The sequence below is a fragment of the Pseudoliparis swirei genome, chromosome 18 (genome assembly GCF_029220125.1).
Source record: "Pseudoliparis swirei isolate HS2019 ecotype Mariana Trench chromosome 18, NWPU_hadal_v1, whole genome shotgun sequence".
Taxonomy (NCBI): domain Eukaryota; kingdom Metazoa; phylum Chordata; class Actinopteri; order Perciformes; family Liparidae; genus Pseudoliparis; species Pseudoliparis swirei.
The window spans coordinates 13,976,367-13,997,423 of NC_079405.1; the positions used below are offsets into that span (position 1 = coordinate 13,976,367).

Below are 21,057 nucleotides of genomic sequence, written 5' to 3' on the forward strand. Positions count from 1 at the left end.
AACAACTCTTCAATCAGTTCAGGAAGTACTGCATATTGTTGACTGCGCAGGTCTGCAAGTGCAGCCCACACAGGAAGTTCTCCGTCATTGTTTCAGTAAAGTAAACGCCTCTCTTGTGAAATGTTTTGGCCGTGCCAAGGAAGACCTGACATTGCGAAGCAGCTCATGATGTGAGACGACCGGTTTTGGTGGTAAGTTTGTGGCGTCGTAACTATTGCATAGGAGGCTTACAAATCATGTCCAATTAATGTGTTGGTTGAACCAAAGGTATGTATTTACTATTCTAATTGACAATCTAAATTCATTTCAATGTTTACCAGAGAAAAAAAAATTACTGTTTACTATGTTTTGCAAAGGCACAACTCTGTTATTGATGCTGCTGGGTTGTTATGAATAGATATAAACTTGATATGCTAACTTGTTGCATGACTGACTGTCTCAGGCTTTGAGAGAAAAGAAGAAATGTCTGCAAGTGCAAACAAAAAAAGGCTTGGTTCACGTCGCCGGGCAGCGGAACAAAATGAAATGTCAAAGACGGATGACTTGCATAGCACGGCCAGTACCTTTGCAGCGCAGCCTCACATGCAAGAAGAACATACTGCCGCAATAAATGTATTGGATCATTTTGAAAATTCACATTCTGAAACTCAACATCCACTTTCACCTAAACTCTTGGGGATCCGGAGGAAATTGGGCTCTCGTCGAAGAAATAAAGAAGAGCGTGTGAGGGACTCAGTGACTGAATCAGACCAGGAACCCAGAGAGGAAGTTGAGCACATGGCCTGGGGACACCCACTGCAACCTGAGATGCAGCCAGATGCTTCACCCGATTACTCTTCTGAAGTTCAGGATGCAGCTACAACAAACTGTTCAGAGGCTGACGGGGAGAGTTTCAGTTCCAAAAGAGAAAATCTGCCAATAGACCCTGAGGTGATTTCTGAGTCTTGTACATTAGTGAACACCGTGCAGGAAGGAATTGACAAATCTGACCTTTACAGTGAGGAAGTCAAAGAAATTGCACATATTGTCGGCATCTCGGAGTTAACTAGTTTAAGTGGTATTTTCTGTCCAATAGTTGATCAGCAACTGATTGACAGATCAAATTGCACGGAAATGCCAGAAGGTAAACTTCCCAATGTGTGTTCTGTCACAGAAAATGAAGGCAAGGAAAGAGATGACAACACAGAATTGTTCTTTTCTACCACACCGGAGAGGACCACGCAACATACTGAACTGGAGTGCAGTGTTTGGAAAGAAACAATTTCATCACCAAAAGATGAGTTGCCTGCAAAAGTCAAACAAAATGAACATTTGAATGTATCTGAAGTTGTCGATGCTCATTCAGAAGATGCTGTAAACAAAGTGCATGACAATGAGATTAAGCTCATGGATATGCAAGACATGTCTTACTCATCTGAAAGTAGGATGCATGACGCCACAGACAATTCTGAAATATCTGGAAACCCGATGAACCAAACTGGAGTCTGTGAAACAAACCAATCTGAGTTGATTGTGAAGAGTATTCATGATTCTCCCACAAATCAGGAAGTTTCAATTCCTGATCGCCTACAGGAGGAAAATGTCGAGGCTTTAGAGTGGAACAATGAAGATTATCGTGGTTATGATACCAACGAGGATTTTCATTCAGAGGTTGCTATAAACAAACTGCATGAACAGGATGTTGAGCCAAAAGAAAATCAAGAAATGCCTCAACTTGATTACTCACTGGAAAATGTGATTCAGAATCCCACAGAAAGTTCTGTAATAATTTCTGGAAACCTGATGAACCAAACTGAAGTCAGTGACACATACCAATATACGTTGACGGTGACAAATCCTGATGATTTCCCCACCAATTGGGACCATTCAAATCCTGACAACATACAGGATGAACATCCGACAGAAGGAAACCACGTTGAGGCCTCAGAGCAGAAAAACAAGGATGTTCATGTTTATGAAAGCAAGGAACCACAAATCAGTGACATGGAGAGAGTTGACACTGCATTGAGTCAGGTATTTGAGATGGAAGGCAGAGTAGAGGATGATACAAAACCCAGTGCTAAACAAACATGTCAGCAGGGACAGGAAGGACTCCTCTCTGGAATAGAGGAGAGTGCATCTTCTTCACAAACCCTGCAGTCAGAGATAAATGTTCCTTTTGACTCCCAACCTCAGCAAAACGACACCAGCTTCAACTCTATTGGGAACAGAAGGAAACTGGGGTCTAGTCGTAGGAATAAGAGAAGACAGCATGTCGAAGACTCTGTTGCTGAATCAGACCATGAACCTACAGAGGATGTTGTTGGAAATATCAGTGATAATGAAACTCTTGAAACAACAGAAATGACTATAACAGCAGAGACAGCAGCGCAGGAAAAATCCATAGAAACCTTGCAGCAAGGAACGGACACATTTGACACTGCTCAGACTGAAGATGTTAGTGGTCAAATTAAAGAAAATACACAAGATGGCTCACTTGTTGGCATCGACAATCTCAATAGTTCGGGTTTACAGTCAAGTTCAACACTTGATCAACAGACAATCGAACAATTCATTTTCAGGGAGATGCCAGATGAAGCAGTTCCCAACGAGTTTTCTGTGACAGAAAAAGAAAATGAGGAAAGAAACAAGGACACAGACAGGTTCAGGCAAGATGGAAAGTTAAAAGGCAAAAATGTGGTGATTGAGTCACACGTGAAATCAGAAGATTTAGAGTCTTCTATCACACTGGAGAGAGGGACAGAAAAAAGCAGTCCTGAAGAACCTAATGAAATTAAAAGCAGTGTTGAGCAGGCAGAATTGTCATCATCAGAAGAGAAATTGAGGAACATAAATAAGGAACAAAAGGAGCAAGTCAACTTATCTCAAATTAGAGGAACTTGGCATTCACAGGATGTTGTAAATAAAGTACACGAAGAGGAGATCAAGCCAACGGATATGGAAGAAATGCATCAAATGGATAACTTATCAATTGACAGTGAATCGAATTTACAAAAATTGCAATCAGAAAGTAATGCTCCTTTGGACTCACAACCTCTCGAACATTTTCAGAATATCAAAGAGCAAACTTACAAAGGCTTCAAGCCAACAGGGAACAGAACACAATTAGGGTCAAGCCAAAGAAATGGACAACTACATGTCACGGACGCAACAAAAATGTCATTAGTAATTGAGACAATGAGGCAGGAAGAAATTAAAGAGTGTACCGACCTAAACTCCAAAAGTGCTGGTGAAATGAGAACAAATAGATTAACTGTAAATGACAAAGAAAACACAGAAAAGATGTCGGAGGAAGACACAATGTTGTCACAGAATGTGTGCAACAAAACAAATGTGACAACAGATATTACTTCAAGCTCGGGCGAAGATGGGTCCAATAAGGAAGTCACTGAGGAGGAAAATCTCATCATAAAAGAGACTGAGGATGTAGGTCAGCTGGCAGGATGTGACACAGTTCAAATGGACTTGATTCAATCCCAAGAAGTCTCATTTTTGAAAAATAAGTCAGACATACAGAGTAGTTCATATCACTACGATGTCACCGCCAAGTCACACACTTCAGATGAAGCCTTTCATGTCCAAAACACAGAAGCTTCACACTTTGACAAAGAAACTATTACGCAACAGACAAATGAAACATCAGGAACTGTTGGAAATGTCACAATTAAAGACTTTAAAACAGGAGCCGAGAGTACAATGTATGTACGGGCTTATGAACAGGATGAAGACGGAGCGCAATTAGAAGATCCGACAAAGAAAGAAAACGAAGCTCAAGAGATTCCTGTTTCAAAGGAAAGGTTTTCTGCTCCGCACAACACAACTGACACTTCGGCTACATTTGACATTAGCTTCAAGGATGAAAACCTCCGAGCAGAGCCAGCTGTGGATGTGTCGGAGGAAAGTGGCATTTCCAGCCAGCAAGAGATACAAGAAAAAAGTAATTTAGATGACAGTGAAAATGTGCACATAAGATCCAAACAGAAGAGGAGAAAGATGGGCTCGACTCGCCGTTCTCAACTCAACAGTAAACCAGAGGAGAAGAGAGTCGAGACAGAACAAAGTGACAGAGAAGCTGTCAAGATGGGAGTAGTGGAGGAGTTAACGATGATTGCAACTGCAGAGGTATCGCAGAATGAAAATGCAAAACCGTCACTGAGTCTTGTGTATAAAGAACAAATGGAATCCACTGAAACCAGCACTGTGGACGGCATGGGGGAAAAGCTACAAAGCTCTGACCTGCAGAGCAACATGATGTCGGACATAGATCATTCAAAGGCTCTCCCTCCTGAGCAATCTGGCTCCCACAATGAAGACATTGCTGATCCCGTTAAGTTGGTTCATGCAGCGGATGTGAGTGACAGGGAGAGAAATGTAGATGTTAGTGTGGAGCCATCACAGATAGATGAGAGGCATATCACCTCTGCATTCGCTGGAAGAAACCCAATAAATCAATTGATGTCTGCAAATACGAAAGTTACAACAGACACTAGTATCTCAGGGGAGGGCTTTGTGTCTTTCTGTGAGACCACACAGAGTACCCAACATGACGAGGAAAGGCCAGAGAATGTAAACGTATTACTGGACCAAGATTTGAAATCCACAGAAGCTCTTGTTTTGGTAGATTTAGAAGAAGTTCAATCTGTAGTGAAAGGAGGAGCTGGAGAAGAGCATATAACTGCCGGGGAGAGTATACAAGAGCCGGACATCGCAAATGAAGGAGCTCACGATAAAAATCTAGAGATGAAAAATGCAAGTTCATATTTAGATACAAGCAGCAGGAGAAGAAAGATGGGCTCCACCCGCAGGAATCTCAGAACAGGATCCAAACAAGAAGACTTGCATCAAAAGCAGGATGTGAATCATGAAGCAACAGAGACGGCAACTGATGTTGGAGATGTAGGAACTGAAAGTTTCTCAAACATCGTAAATGATGAGCTACAACTTGATGGAAAACACAAAGACATTGGCTCTGAAACAATAGAGTACAGCCACACAGGTGAGTCTCACAAACTTCTGGCCCACCAAACATCTGAAGAAAATCCTGTTTCTCAAGGTCAAATATTAGAACCCGAGCATCAATTGACTCCCAGTTATCTTCCTTCAACGCCATCCACTTCTCCCAAACACGATTTAATATCAGAATCAGCATCTGGTGGAAGAAGAAGGAAGATGGGATCTCACCGGAAGTCGCATGGACACCAAGACAATGACAACCAAACTGCAAGAAGGGACAGAATAACAGACACACAACATGAGAGAGATGTCAGAAGTATCGGAGAAGAAAGTGCCATCAAGACCGAGGAGCTGAGAGAAGAATGTTTGGGCCTGCTCAAAATATCAAAGGTAAGCAGCAAATCCTTCTTCTTTTACAATCCATTCATTTCTTGTAAAACATTTACATTATGATTGTTTTACATTGTACTGAAACAGCTGTTGTGTATGTATAATTTGGAGCCTTTTGGCCTGAAGTGAATGATCATCATTATCATTTTTTTTGCACGGTAAGTAAATGTTGTGCTGTGCTTTCTACCTAATAAATAGAAAAGAATAGATTCGATGCAAAGTCAACGTTTAGAAGCGAGTGGTTGCGATAGGCGCGTTTGACGCGAATTGCGTGGCACGAAAGAGTCGCCTCTTTCACCTCAAGTTGAAATATTTTAACTTTGGCGAAAGATTCGCCCGATGGCGAGTTGCAAAAGCCAATCGGCGTTGAGATGCTCCGCCGTTGGTGAATCTAACTGGCTGCTGCTGCTCTAATCCCGCTGGAAGCAGCAGTTATCCAGACGTAGTCGGTGAAAGTCACGAGCTGTGTGAGCCTTCGGGTGATGTTATGAACCCAAACACGAGGGCGTTAGATGTTCCGACAAGTATAAAGCAGAACTAGTGGTTAGTTCTTCAGTGGTGGATGGCGGAAATGATAACGGTTTCCATGGAGTAAAGCCACAGAGATAAGCCCCGCCCCCTCTAAGTCGCGAATGAAGCGAGTGACGCGAAAAGCCCCAAATATTCAAGCCAAAACGCTTTTGGTGTGAACGCAGCATAAGGCACATTGGTCATTTATGATATTGGGCTTTTTCAAATGAACTGAATTGAATTGAATCTTCTTGCTTGTACAAGTGTTTGTTGTAAGAACAACAAAATAACCCAATCATCCAAAATGAACATGTGTACCACACGAACAGTTTCGCATGCTGAAAAGGAGAACATACACATGTATCCTGCTGCTTGATCTTGATCAAGTGGTGTGTGTTTGTTTAGGCCATTCAGCTTGTTTATTGTCACTTTACTCGCAGAGAAAAGGCCAAATGTTTTACTCGTAATGCACATTTTCTTATAAATAAGAAGTATACCTTTTCATGTATTGAAATAAAAGCCTTGATACTTTTCTTCTGTCATATTTAACATTTCATCATTTGGAAAACAAATGAGAAAACAATATGCTGATAATCTAAATGTCTTGAATTGAAGGGTGGTAATCTAAGAAGAATCTCCCCTACTGTCTCCTCATGTTTGACTTTGAGATGTTTTTGTCTGTTCAGGTTGATGAAAGTCTCAACAAGCCATTCTCCAACCTCAGCACCTCAAAGGAAGGAGAGCACTCAAGGCCCGTGAGGTAAGTCTGACACTGAGGAACAGAGATATAAACAACAAGAAATATAAATAACAAGCCTTCTCCAGCTAGCTGTTGGGCTACTATCAGAGATGGTAATTCATATCAAGATGGGCTAGATGTGGGTAAAATTAATACAGCATTATTCATTTGATCAGTTTTAGTTTTGACAGCAAGCCTCCTAACAGGCTGATTAGCACATCAGAGTGAGGTCACTGCTGGTCTGAGTAAGGAGACAAGAGTGATGTGACTGGGCTGCCTCAGTTATTCTGATGCTCAATGTAACCAGCTTTGAAAAATATTACAAAAATGAGACGAAAAAAATGTATATTCATGTTTCCCTTCATCAGTTAAACTTTGAACTGACAGACAAATGAGGAGGGTAAGATAACTGCACGGTGTTTACATTTGTTCTATTGTATGCTCAGTTTGAGGCATGTGAGATCTTTGTTTGTGGGCTTTTAAATTATGAAAAAAAAAAAATCTGGGGGAGGTGTATTTTGAAAATATTGTATTATTTAAATTTTATAGATATATTTTTTATTTTTTATTTTATTTATTTTATTTAATTTACAAATTAACAAGACAGGGCTTTAAGGATACAATACAAAGGGAAAGGAGAAATAAAAGGGTAAAGAACCACAAATTAGAAAAACCACAGCAAATAACACATCACCAGTACATAAGTAAATCTTTAAATATTGTATTTTTAAGTCCATTTGCTTTATGTTTTCTGTGTAAATTAGGATAATAATCATAATATGTATTTAATATGATTATTAAATAAAATTGGAAAAAGACGACAATCTTTCCTTTTATGTAATGTTTGTTTTCATCTAAACTTTCATCTAAACGTACAGCTTGTTGAGGGTATAGATGTCTGACGACTAAAAACTTGCCTGTCCGTGACTATTTTTCCGTATGCCACCGTACGTGCTGCGTTTAGTTGAACTATGTGTGGTTGTCTGTTCAACAGTGAGAGGACACCTGAACCAGTGACTCCACTTCGACACCATTATGCTGAGAGTCAACAGAAGTTGTCTCTGGGTAAAACGAACCTTTATACTTACACACAGCAGTTAGAGATGAGAGAGGGAAGTTTAAATGGAGAAATATAATATGTGAACAGAAAATGCTCTTGTTTGCAGCAAGTAGAGCAGATCTGAGATCAAACGCTTACAATGTGATGATGGTTGGAGACAGCAGTGTGGGCAAAACCTCCTTCATGAGAAGAGCTCAAAGTGGGAAGTTCTCTTTAGATATACCCCCCTCTATTGGTAAGATCCTGATCATCATTTTCCCACAAATGTATGTAAACCTACAGAATAATATTACATAAAGGCCCTTTGTAGGACTTGATTCCTGCATGTGGACCGTGATAGTGGAAGGAAAACCGGTGGTGCTGCAGTTGTGGGATACAGCGGGTCAAGAAAGGTGAGAATCCTGTTTCCTGTTACATTAATTGGGCACTTGCTGTTGTAACCAAACATGAACTATTGGTGAAAACACGTTGTATTGCAGAGAATACCCTTTTCATAATAAGTGAGACATTTTTGCATCCAGCATTAATAATAATAACTATTTTGGTGTTTCGGGGTCCCTCAATCTGTCCCTGTTGATGAAAATATAAATTGATCTAGCTGCCTTCAAAGAAGAAATGATGAATGTTCTGGTTTCGTGTGTCTGATGACTAGCGTAGTGAAGCTCTTCATGATGACTGGTGCTGTTGCTACAGACCGGTTGTCACTTGTTTAGCATTTGGATAGAAGCACTTTGCCTCTCTGGCGGCCCGGTGCAGGTTTTCCTTTTGTTACCCAAACTGAAGGCAGCTTCCTTGGTTCTCAGCAGTGAGCTGAGCACAGTCACAGATCCTGTACGTAGGAGCCTTCCAGAACATGTGCTCAGAATGGGCTCCAAACGCTCGCAAAGTCTCCCTGAGGCCAGTCGCTAACCGGTTTCAGAATGGTTTTGCCAAACCTTTGCTGGAACAGAGGTTTGCATTGAAAAGGCTGTTAGGGAATTGTTGTTGTGGAGGCAATTGTACAAATACTGTGTCTCTTCATGAAAAATGTCCAGAATATTTCTCATGGAAAAAAAGCTTCTCTGCAACTTGAACTAACCACTATCATTCGGCTGTTAGAGGCACACAACTAAACACCTTAGTGGCCTTTTCCGGTTTAAGCAAGTTGTCAAATCACGAGTTAGCCTGTAATCTGATTACATTCTTTCTTATCCTTCAAAGGTTTCACAGCATCACGAGACAGACTTTCCACAAAGCCCACGCATTTCTCTTGATGTATGACGTCACTTCCTCACAGAGTTTTTCTGCAGTCAGCTACTGGGCGAGCTGTATTCAGGTATGTTGTCACTGGTTTGGTTTGTAATGTTTTTCTTTTCACAGATGTTAAAACTATTATTATAATTTATGGCCAGATATATTGTAAAGTTGCACTTGGACTCTCCTGCATTATTATTATTTTCAAAACAAATGCCAATGCAATACTTTTTTTTTAAAATTACATTCATGAGAAAGGTGTTTTTCCACAATCCAAAGTTCTCAAACATACCAACCAGCATTCTATGCCATAACACAGAGCAGTCATACATGACCTTTTCTTTTAAAACTGGAAATGTCTAATCAAAGGATAAGTAAAAAAAGGCAATCAAGTATTTGTTGCTACAGCCAGAGACACGTGGAGGTATTTAAATGTAATACCCCATCTTTATTTAAATAGTATTTATTACCTTCGCATTGAAAATGCGAAAGGTTATGTTTTGATAGCCGTGTATTTATTTGTATTCGTGTTATTCGCATAACTCAAAAGGTATTAAACCGAATCTTATGAAATTTGGTGGGATGATTGGTTATTATCCGGGGACCATTTTATTAGATTTTGGGATCGATAGGGTCAAAGGTCAAGGTCATGAAAAGGTCAAAATCTTCTTTTTACCATAGCGCGGTCAATTTTTATCCAATTGGCATGCAACTAATGCCAAAATGTTCATAATTCAATGCCCAATCTTGTGATATGCGAAGGTATGCACTCTACCCAGTGCCCGTTCTAGTTTATTTATATATTTGTATGCGTGTTACTCACATAACTCAAAAAGTATTAAACCGAATCGCATGAAATTTGGTGGGATGATTGGTTATTATCCGGGGACCATTTGATTAGATGTTGGGATCGATCGGGTCAAAGGTCAAGGTCAATGTCATGAAAAGGTCAAAATCTTCTTTTTACCATATGTAAATTTGTATCCAATTGGCATGCAACTCATGCCAAAATGTTCATAATTCAATGCCCAATCTTGTGATATGCGAAGGTATGCGCTCTACCGAGTGCCCGTTCTAGTTTAAATATGTATTTTAAATAGTATTTATTTTTAAATGCTCTAATGAACCTAGTCTGACTATACTCTACATAAAAAAGATACATGTATGCCTAATTACGTTTCTTAAAACAGTAGCACACATTTAAAGTAACTACAAGCAAAATGTTATACCTTTTGAATATTCATCAATCATACTTTGCATTGCCACATTGATATAACATATATCGTATAACATTGTCCGCCTTCACTTGTGTATTTAAGAGCAAACTAAAATACAGCTTGATTAGGGGCAATAGCACATGGGACCTCATTTAAACATGTATGCCAGACTAGAGTCAGATTGGTCTGTCGAGAGATGTTTTAATTCATGTCCACACAATTTTGCAGGAAGGGGCTGCAGAAAGTGTGACCATTCTACTGGTCGGCAATAAGAGTGATCGAGCAGAGCGGCAGGTTCAAACTCAGGAGGCAGAAATTCTCGCGAAGGTATGGCTCTGTGATATTACTTCCTTGCACACTTAGCTCAGAATTTAATAAATAGTTCTGATCAAACAGTCACACTAAAGAAAGCAGTTTTACTTCCACAGGAATACAACTTTGAATTCATGGAGTGCAGTGCTGCCACCGGGGAAAATGTAGTTCAGTCTTTGGAAACTGTGGCCAGGTAACGCATGACGTTTTCTTTGTCTTTGTCTTGTGCCATAAATCACACTGTGCGACTTAAGAATGTTCTTGTGCTGTAACGTTGCTTGTGATTGGGTTATTGCCAGGATGTTGAGTCAAAAAGTTGACACGAGAGATGATACCATGGTGTTACACAAAGAGCCTCAACCAAAAACATCAAGATGTTGCTGAACAAGATGAAAACGTACTGAAGTGGAAAAATCCTGCAGACAGTGAACATCCTGCAGTCGCTGGACTGGCATTTCAGAGTTAGTATGGACATCACAACTAAAACTGGAACTCCAACAATCTTGTACTCAGCTGTAATACACATGGTGTTAATGTATGTAAGTTTAATTTCTTTTTCACAATTATTGATAGCTGTTTTGTTATTTCTACCAAGCATTACAAGTACATTATTGATTTAGATTTTTCAGATGGGGTACCGGGGTACTATGGGTACTGCAGGGGTAACAAAACATTTTTAAAAAATGTTAATTACAAATATATATATTTGTTAATTACAAATATATATATTCCTAAAATAATTATACTTTAATTAAATAATGTAAATTTAAGTTTAATAAACCAACTTTTATATTCAATATAAAAATGTAAACTGCTGTAAACCTTCCACTGCCGAAACGATCGCTTTGTTCCACCCAACATGTTTTTCACTGGTCGGGAGGTACTTGGATAAAAATATATTTCAATGAGCATACATTTTTTAAGTTATGGAATCACTTCTTCATAGGAGAATATAAGAGTAAAATATTACTGTAGTGCCATAACATATATTACATGTAGCATTTATAGATGAGCTTGATATGTTTTGATGTGTGTACTATACTGCACAGCTGGTGCAGGCTGTCTTTAGAGGCTGGTCAACGAACAGTTCTTCAGTGATCCAGTAAATCGGTATTACCTAATGAATAATGGTATTTTGAAAAATATTTTTGCACTGTGTTTTATCTCATTGGACTGATTTCCCTTCTAACTGGTGCAATTTGAAATGTTTGCTTTGAGTCAATATCTGCAGTCATCTTGTTCAGACTGAGTTAGTTGTATTTAAAGATGCATTAACTAATCACACTGAGAGACTTCACTTTTACCACTTAAACACTTTCTGTTCAGAAGTCTCTCAGGTCGGTATGTTTCAAAAGAGGATCCTCGATATTATGCGGTTATTGAGTATTTCTTTTCTTTCTGGAAGTTCTAGTTACAAATTGAAAATTAAAAAACTTATCACATTGAGTACTTTTTATAATAATTCATTATATATAAATATAACATAATTAATAATGACATAAAGTTTATTTTGATTTTGTATGTTTGCCATTTGTTCTAAATGAATGGTGTTGGCAGCATGGTAGTTGTCACACAGCTTCCAGATAATCATAAATGCATTTAGAATTAAAGGAAAATGGTAGTAAATTAACTGTCATGCTTAAAATATACATGCACATTAAGTTGTATTACGTTTGTGTATTATCCTATGACTAAATGGCTTATATCAAATGGTTCTCATGTCATGCTTAATAAACCTCCAGAATGATGACTGGGTGCTTACAAAGTCCATTTGTGTCCTTGTGAGAGTTGAAGGTTTCCAGACAAAGACGACAGTGTTCCCACTGACACCACAAGCCCTTCAATGGTATGAAGAGCATGACAACAATGACGTCACAATAAGCTCACAACATCCCAAAAGAGCTTTTGTAGGAAACAGAATTGCTGAGAGCATCTTCCAACCTCAACTGAGGACACAGAAAATTACACCAAATCCAATATTAGTGGCGGGCTCCATTTCCCCTCTAGAAGAATGTATCTTGTTGCTGTGAGTTATTAAAATAATTCAGTTTTAGACTGGAACATGTAAACATTGTAACTTTGCTCAACATAAGAAAACATGTGAAGATGCGTTATCAATGATATAGGAACACACATGAAAAAAAGAAGTGATTACAATAACTATGAATTCATTCATCTTTACCATTTTCAAGGAATGTCCTATTTTCCCCATAATTAATATCACATTTCAGTTCAAGTTATTTCCAGGAAACAAACCTAAAGGTATGGTAAAATTATACATGTAAAATGCATTGTTATTAAAAAATATTTTCAAATGGGTTAAGACACAATGCATCGTGGATGTTACCAGTGGTTAACTGTTATGTTATATTTTACTTTGTTTTAAAGAGACACTCACTGTTTGTGCTGATATATGTGCATTGTCTCATCTACAGATATTCAAGAGTATTTCACTTTATTTGTCATAAAAAAGCCACTTTGTACTAATCCACCGTGTAATATATTATCTATAGACACTGACTAGCTCAAATTATCAAATGGTAGCACAAAGAAATATATATTTTCATGTTGGTCACATTTATTTTTATTTCATCAAAAACAAACAGTCGTAATATTATTTGGGGATTACATTAAAATTAAATGCAAAACATTGTAACATTGAACCTGCATAACAAAGGACTATTCATATACGAGGCAGGAAGTGTCTTATTGAGTGGAGAGAAGTTGATACCTTTCTGTTTTAGGAACCAGGATCTGTGGTCTTTCACATCTCTTTTCCAACTGAAGTCACCGTAGAGCGGTTCTGTGAATGTTATTAACTGTTCCTCACTGAAACACGGCATTTCATTGGACCTACTGCTGCTTTGTAGTCGTACTGCCTTCTGTTGGTTGAAAAGCGGGGTTCTTGATCTGAGTGTGAGAATCTTTTTTTTTAGAGTGGTATTGTCCGATGGCCTGTCCAACATCAGAAGCAGTCCAGTGGTGATGGATCAGAGCATTCTGCAGGGTGAAGGGTCCGTCTCGGGTCCGTCTGACTCCTTTACACGCTGCTGTGCTGCGCAGCTCGAGTCCTATCTCGTGCACGACTTTGCGTAAATATTTCTGAGTTTCATTTATACACTGCACCTCTGTAAGAACAGAGGGGAGAAAGACATCAGGAAGTCGTCCTGATCATTTTAAAATTCTGAAATGAGGTTTCCAGTGTATTCAATTGAAGATTATTTACCTAAAGTGAAGTTGGGGGGCTGGAAGTGAACGCAACGCAGGCCTGTCAGAATGGGCTGTGATTTCCCATCGGGACCCAGTAAACCGTGCACAGCCATCTCATAGGCTTCCTGTGAGTACATGTCGACATTGGAATACCTTGATAAAGAAGAAACAAACATTTAGAGTCATCTACCTATATATATACAAATAATTAATAAGCATTTTACTGTGGCTCTGCTGAAAGAACTTTATGGACTGAGATTGAAATCTGATTCAAAAGTAACGCACAGAGAAAAACAGTTTAATTGGAAGGAATTTAAGAGCAACAAATGTATGTTTATAGAAATGTAAAAAATATTAAGTTTACATTAACAAGGCCTTTTGATTGACTCCCTCCAGCATCGCTAACACTCTGTCCAGCTTATCCTGTGTGATGTGATCTGTTGAACAACATTTAAGGGTGAGAAACAGTAAAAGCAACTTCAACTGAAAAAGGGACACTAAGCTGTGTTTAGCCTCTGATTAATGAAGTGTCATCCATTTGAATGATGTAAATGTAGAAAATACTCGAATGTTAGATAAACACCAACTGAAAATAAATAAATACAATTATTTACAGAAACAGTATAACAGAGCAAATGGCTATGAATATTATTATTGATCATTATATATCAGTATATATCAGTATTGAGCTAACGTAAACAATTATTTCAGGTAAAGTCATTGCATTTCTTTAGATAAAATAGTTTGTCTCAATTGTAATGATCTAAAACAGTATTTTATAAACAGAATCAACTGAAACCATACAGGGAAAAAGTAAGCTATCATACCATAAGTGGATCTTTCAATAACTCTGCCTTTGTGAGAGAAATCATCTGTCGCAGTCCCAAATTCACCCTCCAAAGTGTATTCCTGTAACATTTCAAACAGCATTAAACTGGTGTATATTGTATTTGCATTGCATCTGATGTGAAACCAGCAGAATTGTTAAATTACCCTTGTCACCCGTGTTCTGTAGAGATCATTCAGAGCCTTGTTTCCATTCCCGACAGCAAGAACTAAAGTTAAAAAAACGGTGTGAGTATTCTGAAAGACGTTGTCAATTAAATACAAGACGGTCTGAAAATAAACTTGTTTTCTCTTGTGATCAGCTGTAAAATCCTACCCAGAACACCAGAAGAGAATGCATCCAGGCGATGCCCTACTCCAACTCGTATATGCTGGAATTCAGGTCCAGTCACTAAAAAAACATAAGAAACACATTGTATTCACTTTTATACAGTCAAGTTAGTTCATGATGAATAATTGAGTGCAGTTTGGGAAAAGTTACAACTATATTTCATTTTTAAAACAGTAACTAATGTGCAAAATGCGTGAGAAGCAACAAACAGTTCATGTCCTTGATAAAAAAATATTTCAATTACATTTGACTTGGCCCCTTCCTCAATTCGTATTGTTAACAGTTGAACACAAATGGAGTTTAGGAGTAGGGGGTGATCATTTTGTTTGGCTACTAAACAGGTGCATGATGGCCTTGCAGTGAATTGACTTATTCAATAAATTATTCATATATTCCTGTATGTCTGCATTGTATAATGGCAGTGACTTTGGCTCACCAGACAAGATAATATTAAACAATTTATGATCTTTTTTTAAATTACTAAAATCAAATTGAAATCATATTATTTGAGTGATCCAATAATCTACACATGGTATACGTTGTATGTATGAGTGGATTTTTAGCACTGTAATAACAATAATAACAACAATAACAATAATAAGTTGTCCTGAGGGGAGACAGCATTACACGAGAAGACTGTGGGGATGTGTTTGGACACAAGGAGATGAAACTAGAATGCGGAGAAGTTGACACACATACCCAGAGGATGTTTGGACAGCACTGGCACAGAGGCTGCAGACAGTGTAAGTCCCTTGGGTGCTTCAGTCTCACTGCGTGGGTGCTCCAAGAAGCGCACCTCCTGAGGAAGTGGCTGGATCGGTGTAGCATTTAAACCTACAAGAGGACACAGACAGAGGTCAGGACACAGTGACTTATATGGAGTCCAAGGTTAAAGATCATGCTGAGTGTCTTGTGGTCAAATGTTAATCTGCACATTAACGGTATGAGGCCTAACAGCAGAAACATACTCCTTCCCCTGAGAAGTATCAAGTGCAAGTGTTCGATGGACCACAAGTTACGATTGTATTCAGTGTTGTCCTCACCTTTAAGAAGATTTGTCTCAATGCTATCCCGAACAAGTTTCCAGTGGACACCAGAGGGCTTGTACACACAAAACAGACCCTCTAACCTCCGGAACATCCGAATTGCTGGAGTTGCCATTACGTTCGGGACATCAGGTCATCCCTTTTTCTTGAACAAGTGTAACAATATAAGGTTAGTTAGGTTACTTCTCTTGATACTTCTCAGTGGTAGGAGTTTGTTTTCGGTTGCTTTTGCTCCACTTGACAGCGTGCCCGGTAAGCTTCGCGCATGCGTACGTCTTTGTTAGGTTTACTTTGTGATGGCTACTTTATGAACATACTGCCCCCTGCTGGACTGGATGTATAAAGGCAACGCTACTGCACAACATGCGCGTTAAAGAAACCACCGGGATAACAATTAGCGGCAATATGTGTTTGTTGGAAAGAAAAAAGTGAATTGACTAATTGTGTGGAGATTTGATAGGAGAATAAACTGGGGAATGGACACTGAAAGGGCTAAAGCTCCATCCCACTGGAGACGATGTTAACAGCTGCAGGAAAAAAGAAGAAGAAGAAGAACACAGACTAGCTAGGAAGCTTGATGACGACATCACCATTGGCAGTTCTGAAGATTTGACTTCGGTAACTTTAACGCTACATACTAACCCTCAACACATTCCGTAGTGTGTTTTATTGTGTGACGTTACCTCTCTGACAGCTTTCTCTGAGAACAAATTAGCTACAATGTCTAACGTAACGAATGTGAGCTAGTAACGTTACGATACAAGGACACGTCGCCCCGACGTGTGTGTGTAATCATGAGCGTCAGCAGGGATCTAACACGTGACACCCTGTCACGTCTGAATGACACAGGGTCGTATGACATTTGCATTTAAACCAAAGCAGCATGTGTCTTTAAGGCGGTAGGGGTCAAAGACACGTTAACTGTCTCAGCTGGAGTAAAAAAGCACAGGTGTAGATAATATGTATGGTGGCTGAATGCATGTAGTTGCTTAATTGTCTAGGTGTTGGTGTCGTCAGACTAATATCACTGGTACACCTGGGTTAAACAGCCATCATTAAAACCACACAAAAAAAGTACTGTTCCGTACACGCAGGTGTTTTCACTTAATGTGCAACTCCAGGTCTGAACCTAACTCACCCGCTGGAAAATAGAGAAACACATGTGGATGTCTGGAGATGGTCAGTGTCATCTCCTGACCTTTTTATAATACATGGCATGACATAAATTATTCCAAGTCATTAAAAACAGCAGATAGGTGTTCAGCCACAACAACCAATGAAATGCAGATTTATTCTATGAATTGGGTTCGAAATGTCAATATAACCCCAGCATCGCTGTTTCATCATAGTAGGCTACAGTCATATTATTAAGCTCACAGTTGGACAATTTGGTTCAGTATCACTTTAATCTACCTGATTTATATAACACATTTTATGGAAGGACAATTGACACCTTTTATTGGTACTTAATGCTGTACATTTCCTAAAATAACAAGTCTCACAGTCTGCTTTGAAAAATGCCTCTTGTACAATACTGCGTTTACATTGGGATAGTTTGACTTTGCTATGTCGAATTTAATAACACTAGAAAGTTGGACAACATTTAAAATGACAATTACAGTGTGCACTATATAGTGACTGCTCAACAATTGTACATGCATGCTTTTATCTGAGTCACTTCCAAAGAAACAACCTGGTGAGGATTCATTTGATTGAAAGAATGTTTTAAATGTTTTGCTTTGACACTAATCAAGTCTGTGGTGTCACCTCTAGGTGAAATGCGAGCTACTCTGCGCTGGGTGATCTGGGATGTGAAAGACACCCTGCTGAAGGTGCGTTCATCTGTGGGTGTGCAGTATTGCAAGGAGGCTGAACGAGTGGGCTTGAACCTCAGTCCTGTTGAGGTTGAAGCTGCTTTCCTCCAGGCGTATCGAGATAATTCCAGCAGATACCCAAACTATGGCATCACTCAGGGCCTGGATGGACGCTCTTGGTGGATGAAGGTGGTGCGCGACACTTTCTGCCAGTGCAGGGTAAAGGACCCCGCCCTGCTAAACACTCTGGCTCACAACCTTTATCAGAACTTCAGCAATGCAGAGAACTGGGAGGTAAATTGTGGAATACACATCAAATTAATAATAACTTTTGAAACTAACAACTTATTTACGATTAAACGATTCTTTGGTTGTTGAAAATAGTCTTTTGGTTTTTGAGCATTACTACCAATGTTTGCTTTTTGTGTAAATATTTACAGCAGTAAATGAAGAAGCATGGAAAATGTCAACTTCCATTTGTTTGTCGCTTTGTTTTAGGTGTTTCCAGACTCAAAGAAGACCCTGGAGAGATGTTCTCTTCTAGGACTGAAGCTGGGTGTGGTATCAAACTTTGACAGCCGCCTAGAAGAGATTTTACGCGTTTGTGGCCTGCTGTCTCACTTCAGGTTTCTGATTACATCAGAGGAGGCAGGTATAGCAAAGCCGAGTCCAGCCATCTTTGATCAGGCACTGCAGAAATGTGGAGTAGCAGCCGCTAATGTAGCTCATATCGGGGACCACTATGTGAACGATTACCTCGCCTCTAGATCCGTGGGCATACACGGATTCCTTTTAGACAGACACAACAAGCACAAACAACCTGACGTTCCTCAAGAGCATCGGCTCAGCTCCCTGGAGGAGCTGCCGTCACTGCTGCAGCAGCACATGCACTAATGCCAAACTGTCATTGGCCCAATCCCAATCTCCACCCTCACAGACTTTGAGGCACGCCCAAAGCCCGTGAGGGTTCTGGGTGACATTTTTAGCCCTTTATGAACCCTTTCCTTATGTCGGCATTAGATGCAGATGAGGGAATTGCCCACAATTCATAGACGTTAAACACGCAGTTACCAGTGGAAGCATGTAGATGTAAAAAAAAAAAAAGGTAAACAAGGAGAACGGTTCAGCCTTAACAACATTAATGATTTAAGATGGAACATACAAACTCATGAAGATGATGAGATGATATCGCACAGATGTATTCATCAAACATTTAATTTTGTTATTGAAGCTGTGTTGACAAAAACATGTCAGTAGATTCTTTGAAATGACCTCATCTCGTGGCCTCAAATCAGGGAGTTAAAAAGTACAAGATAAATACTCTCAATTGGACACTATTTTTTTAACTTGGAATATGAATGGGATAACGCGATATGTTATCCCATTCATATTTACACCATTTCAAGCCCTTACAGCCTGTTGCACTTAACAGGTGATGTCATTAAGTCCCTGAGGGTTCAGGGTTTGAGGCCTGAGGGGGGACATTGGGATTGGGGGGCTATGGACTCAAAATCTACTCAGTCTGACTGAATTAATTTCTGAGATGTGGTCGTGTTGACCTGAGTGGGCTGTCAACCACTTTAGATTTCTAATTAAATACTCCTGGCTACTATTGTCAATAATAAAGATTTGTTTTGATCCATATTGATTTAATATGAATATTTAAAACAATCCAATATTTATTTTCGATACACTGGTACCTGTTAGCTTTCTCACTCTCTATTCTCTCCAACAGTGAGTACACGCACACACACCGCAGTGCTGCTCGTCAAGAAAAGAAAAGTCGTCATTGTCACATGATGGCCGCGGTATATTTATCTAAAACTCCTTGCTTGTCAATATTGACAGTAAAATGCTATTATATTTGGATATTTTATCAGTTAGAAATTATAGTACTTTGACATTATAGAAAAGAAAATCATTGGTTGTTATATACAAACTGTAATTATAATGTTCTTTTACTGTAAATACATTTGTTTGTCTTAGAGCTGACCCTTTGCAAGGTTTCATTTGATGACAACATTAAAAGCTTTTGAGACAAAGTGGGTCTTTGAAAACACAAGAATCTTTGTCTTCTAGTTTTTTCAGAGCCGTTGGTTGTTACGTTGTTTTGGGCTATTGTCTACTTTCATTTCAAGTTGAAACAGGTAACGAGGGAGTAGAGAGATGGGGACATTTTTTGATTTGCACCTAATTTGTCACCAACTTGATTTGTCTAACTCGGACTGCTGAAGCCTCATTAAGTCAAGAAAATAAAATGGATGTAAAACTCTGTAAATGTGTTAACTTCAGTCATCAATTTACAAATAATGGATAGAAATGTCGTCACATTCCTGCTGTATGGAATTAAGTATTTTGAGCTTGAGGTTCAGCTCCCAGTGTAAAATGAGCTTTTCATGCGATTTGGGTGAGCTGACATTTAAACTGAAGTCGTGAGCTTCCGCGGTGATCGGTGTCAGTGCTGAGCAGCAAAGAGAACAAGGCAGGGTTACTTAGCTCTAATACCTTTGTAAATACTCTTGTTTCAACCCATCTGGTCAGAGGCAGATACTGGGACCATTGGGCTGAGGATCAAAAAGGACAGAAGAGGAAGCAGAGGAAAAATACCTGAATGTCATTCAAAGCAGAGCTCCAAACTCGTGTGGGATATGGGGATTGACACGTGTCCAAATCAGATTTAAAGAGTTCAAGAGAATTTCCTGTTGACACATCCTTCCACTTTTTGTCACGAAATGTAAATCAGCACAGTTTAACAAGTTTGGATTTTTCATTTGCTTTTCTCCCCCGGTTGATTAAATTTTTTCCCGAATTGCATGTTACAGGCTCTTGTGTATCTTTAGAGAAGCGCCCACAAGAGCTGCTTAATTCAAAGCTGGTTTAGAACCTCAGCCAGACGGCTCTAAGGAGCTCCACAGAAATCCTATTGCAGACATAATGGGATTGTAAATCAAAACGAAGCTCCTCGTGCGGTGAGCGAAAGGGGCGGCGCAGAGGAGAGGCAGCATGTCGAGTGGGAAGACCTCAACCAAATGACGTACAATGGACAGAATACAAACAAGATGTATGTGGCGCAGTCCTGCACATTGAACAAAGGCTTTAACATGAATAGGTGTAGATTCTGTTAACTCAAAAAGACAAATACATAAACTGAATGTCAATATGGAAGAGGGCTAAAAACATTTCCTTCAGCTATAGAAGCACTCAAGAGTTTGGCTATTTGTTGCCGTCGTGCCCAGGTTCAGAGTTGCCATTTCCGTGTTTTTAAATATTCAGTGAAAGAGAAAAAATAGAGGAGCAGAGAGACAGAAAATCTGGGGATTTGAAGAGAAAGAAAAAATAAAAGTAGCTTCAGAAGTGAAAAGAAGGTCATCTGGTAACAGACTTAAGAGAGACAGA

At 39.3% G+C, this 21,057-nt stretch overlaps 3 protein-coding genes across 6 annotated transcripts; 2 read left to right on the forward strand and 1 right to left on the reverse strand.

Annotated features, from left to right (window-relative positions):
* Positions 1-21: 21 nt before the first annotated feature.
* On the forward strand, positions 22-12,164 carry rab44 (RAB44, member RAS oncogene family). Of its 3 annotated transcripts, XM_056436983.1 has the most exons (10): positions 22-4,996; positions 5,141-5,343; positions 6,540-6,613; positions 7,587-7,657; positions 7,759-7,887; positions 7,963-8,044; positions 8,853-8,967; positions 10,331-10,429; positions 10,531-10,607; positions 10,714-12,164. In XM_056436983.1, exons 1-10 carry the CDS (start codon positions 463-465, stop codon positions 10,796-10,798), a joined length of 5,469 nt encoding a protein of 1,822 aa, XP_056292958.1. In that variant the 5' UTR covers positions 22-462; the 3' UTR covers positions 10,799-12,164. The 3 variants fall into 3 exon arrangements, with proteins under 3 accessions (XP_056292958.1, XP_056292956.1, XP_056292957.1); XM_056436981.1 differs by having other exon boundaries at positions 22-5,343; XM_056436982.1 differs by having other exon boundaries at positions 22-5,343; positions 10,517-10,607; positions 10,714-10,800.
* Positions 12,165-12,982: 818 nt separating this feature from the next.
* Positions 12,983-16,112, reverse strand: trub2 (TruB pseudouridine (psi) synthase family member 2). Its single transcript, XM_056436990.1, has 8 exons — positions 15,845-16,112; positions 15,501-15,635; positions 14,787-14,861; positions 14,618-14,679; positions 14,452-14,533; positions 13,989-14,061; positions 13,641-13,777; positions 12,983-13,542 (listed from the first exon to the last, which is right to left on the reverse strand). The coding sequence occupies exons 1-8, from the start codon at positions 15,960-15,962 to the stop codon at positions 13,268-13,270; spliced, it is 957 nt and encodes a 318-aa protein (XP_056292965.1). The 5' UTR covers positions 15,963-16,112; the 3' UTR covers positions 12,983-13,267.
* Positions 16,113-16,233: 121 nt separating this feature from the next.
* Positions 16,234-19,726, forward strand: hdhd3 (haloacid dehalogenase-like hydrolase domain containing 3). Of its 2 annotated transcripts, XM_056436993.1 has the most exons (4): positions 16,234-16,465; positions 17,621-17,679; positions 17,821-17,955; positions 18,160-19,726. In XM_056436993.1, the coding sequence occupies exons 2-4, from the start codon at positions 17,626-17,628 to the stop codon at positions 18,553-18,555; spliced, it is 585 nt and encodes a 194-aa protein (XP_056292968.1). In that variant the 5' UTR covers positions 16,234-16,465; positions 17,621-17,625; the 3' UTR covers positions 18,556-19,726. The 2 variants fall into 2 exon arrangements, with proteins under 2 accessions (XP_056292968.1, XP_056292967.1); XM_056436992.1 differs by having other exon boundaries at positions 17,621-17,955.
* The last annotated feature ends 1,331 nt before the right edge of the window (positions 19,727-21,057 follow it).

Coding starts and splice junctions, on each gene's coding strand:
- rab44 (XM_056436981.1), top strand. CDS start 463: ATGTCTGCAAGTGCAAACAAAAAAAGGCTTGGTTCACGTCGCCGGGCA. Junction 6,614..7,586: donor GAGCACTCAAGGCCCGTGAG/GTAAGTCTGACA, acceptor TCTGTTCAACAG/TGAGAGGACACCTGAACCAG. Junction 8,968..10,330: donor ACTGGGCGAGCTGTATTCAG/GTATGTTGTCAC, acceptor ACAATTTTGCAG/GAAGGGGCTGCAGAAAGTGT.
- trub2 (XM_056436990.1), bottom strand. CDS start 15,962: ATGGCAACTCCAGCAATTCGGATGTTCCGGAGGTTAGAGGGTCTGTTT. Junction 15,636..15,844: donor TGAGACAAATCTTCTTAAAG/GTGAGGACAACA, acceptor GTCCTCTTGTAG/GTTTAAATGCTACACCGATC. Junction 14,862..15,500: donor GCTGTCCAAACATCCTCTGG/GTATGTGTGTCA, acceptor ATGTTTTTTTAG/TGACTGGACCTGAATTCCAG.
- hdhd3 (XM_056436992.1), top strand. CDS start 17,626: ATGCGAGCTACTCTGCGCTGGGTGATCTGGGATGTGAAAGACACCCTG. Junction 17,956..18,159: donor GCAATGCAGAGAACTGGGAG/GTAAATTGTGGA, acceptor GCTTTGTTTTAG/GTGTTTCCAGACTCAAAGAA.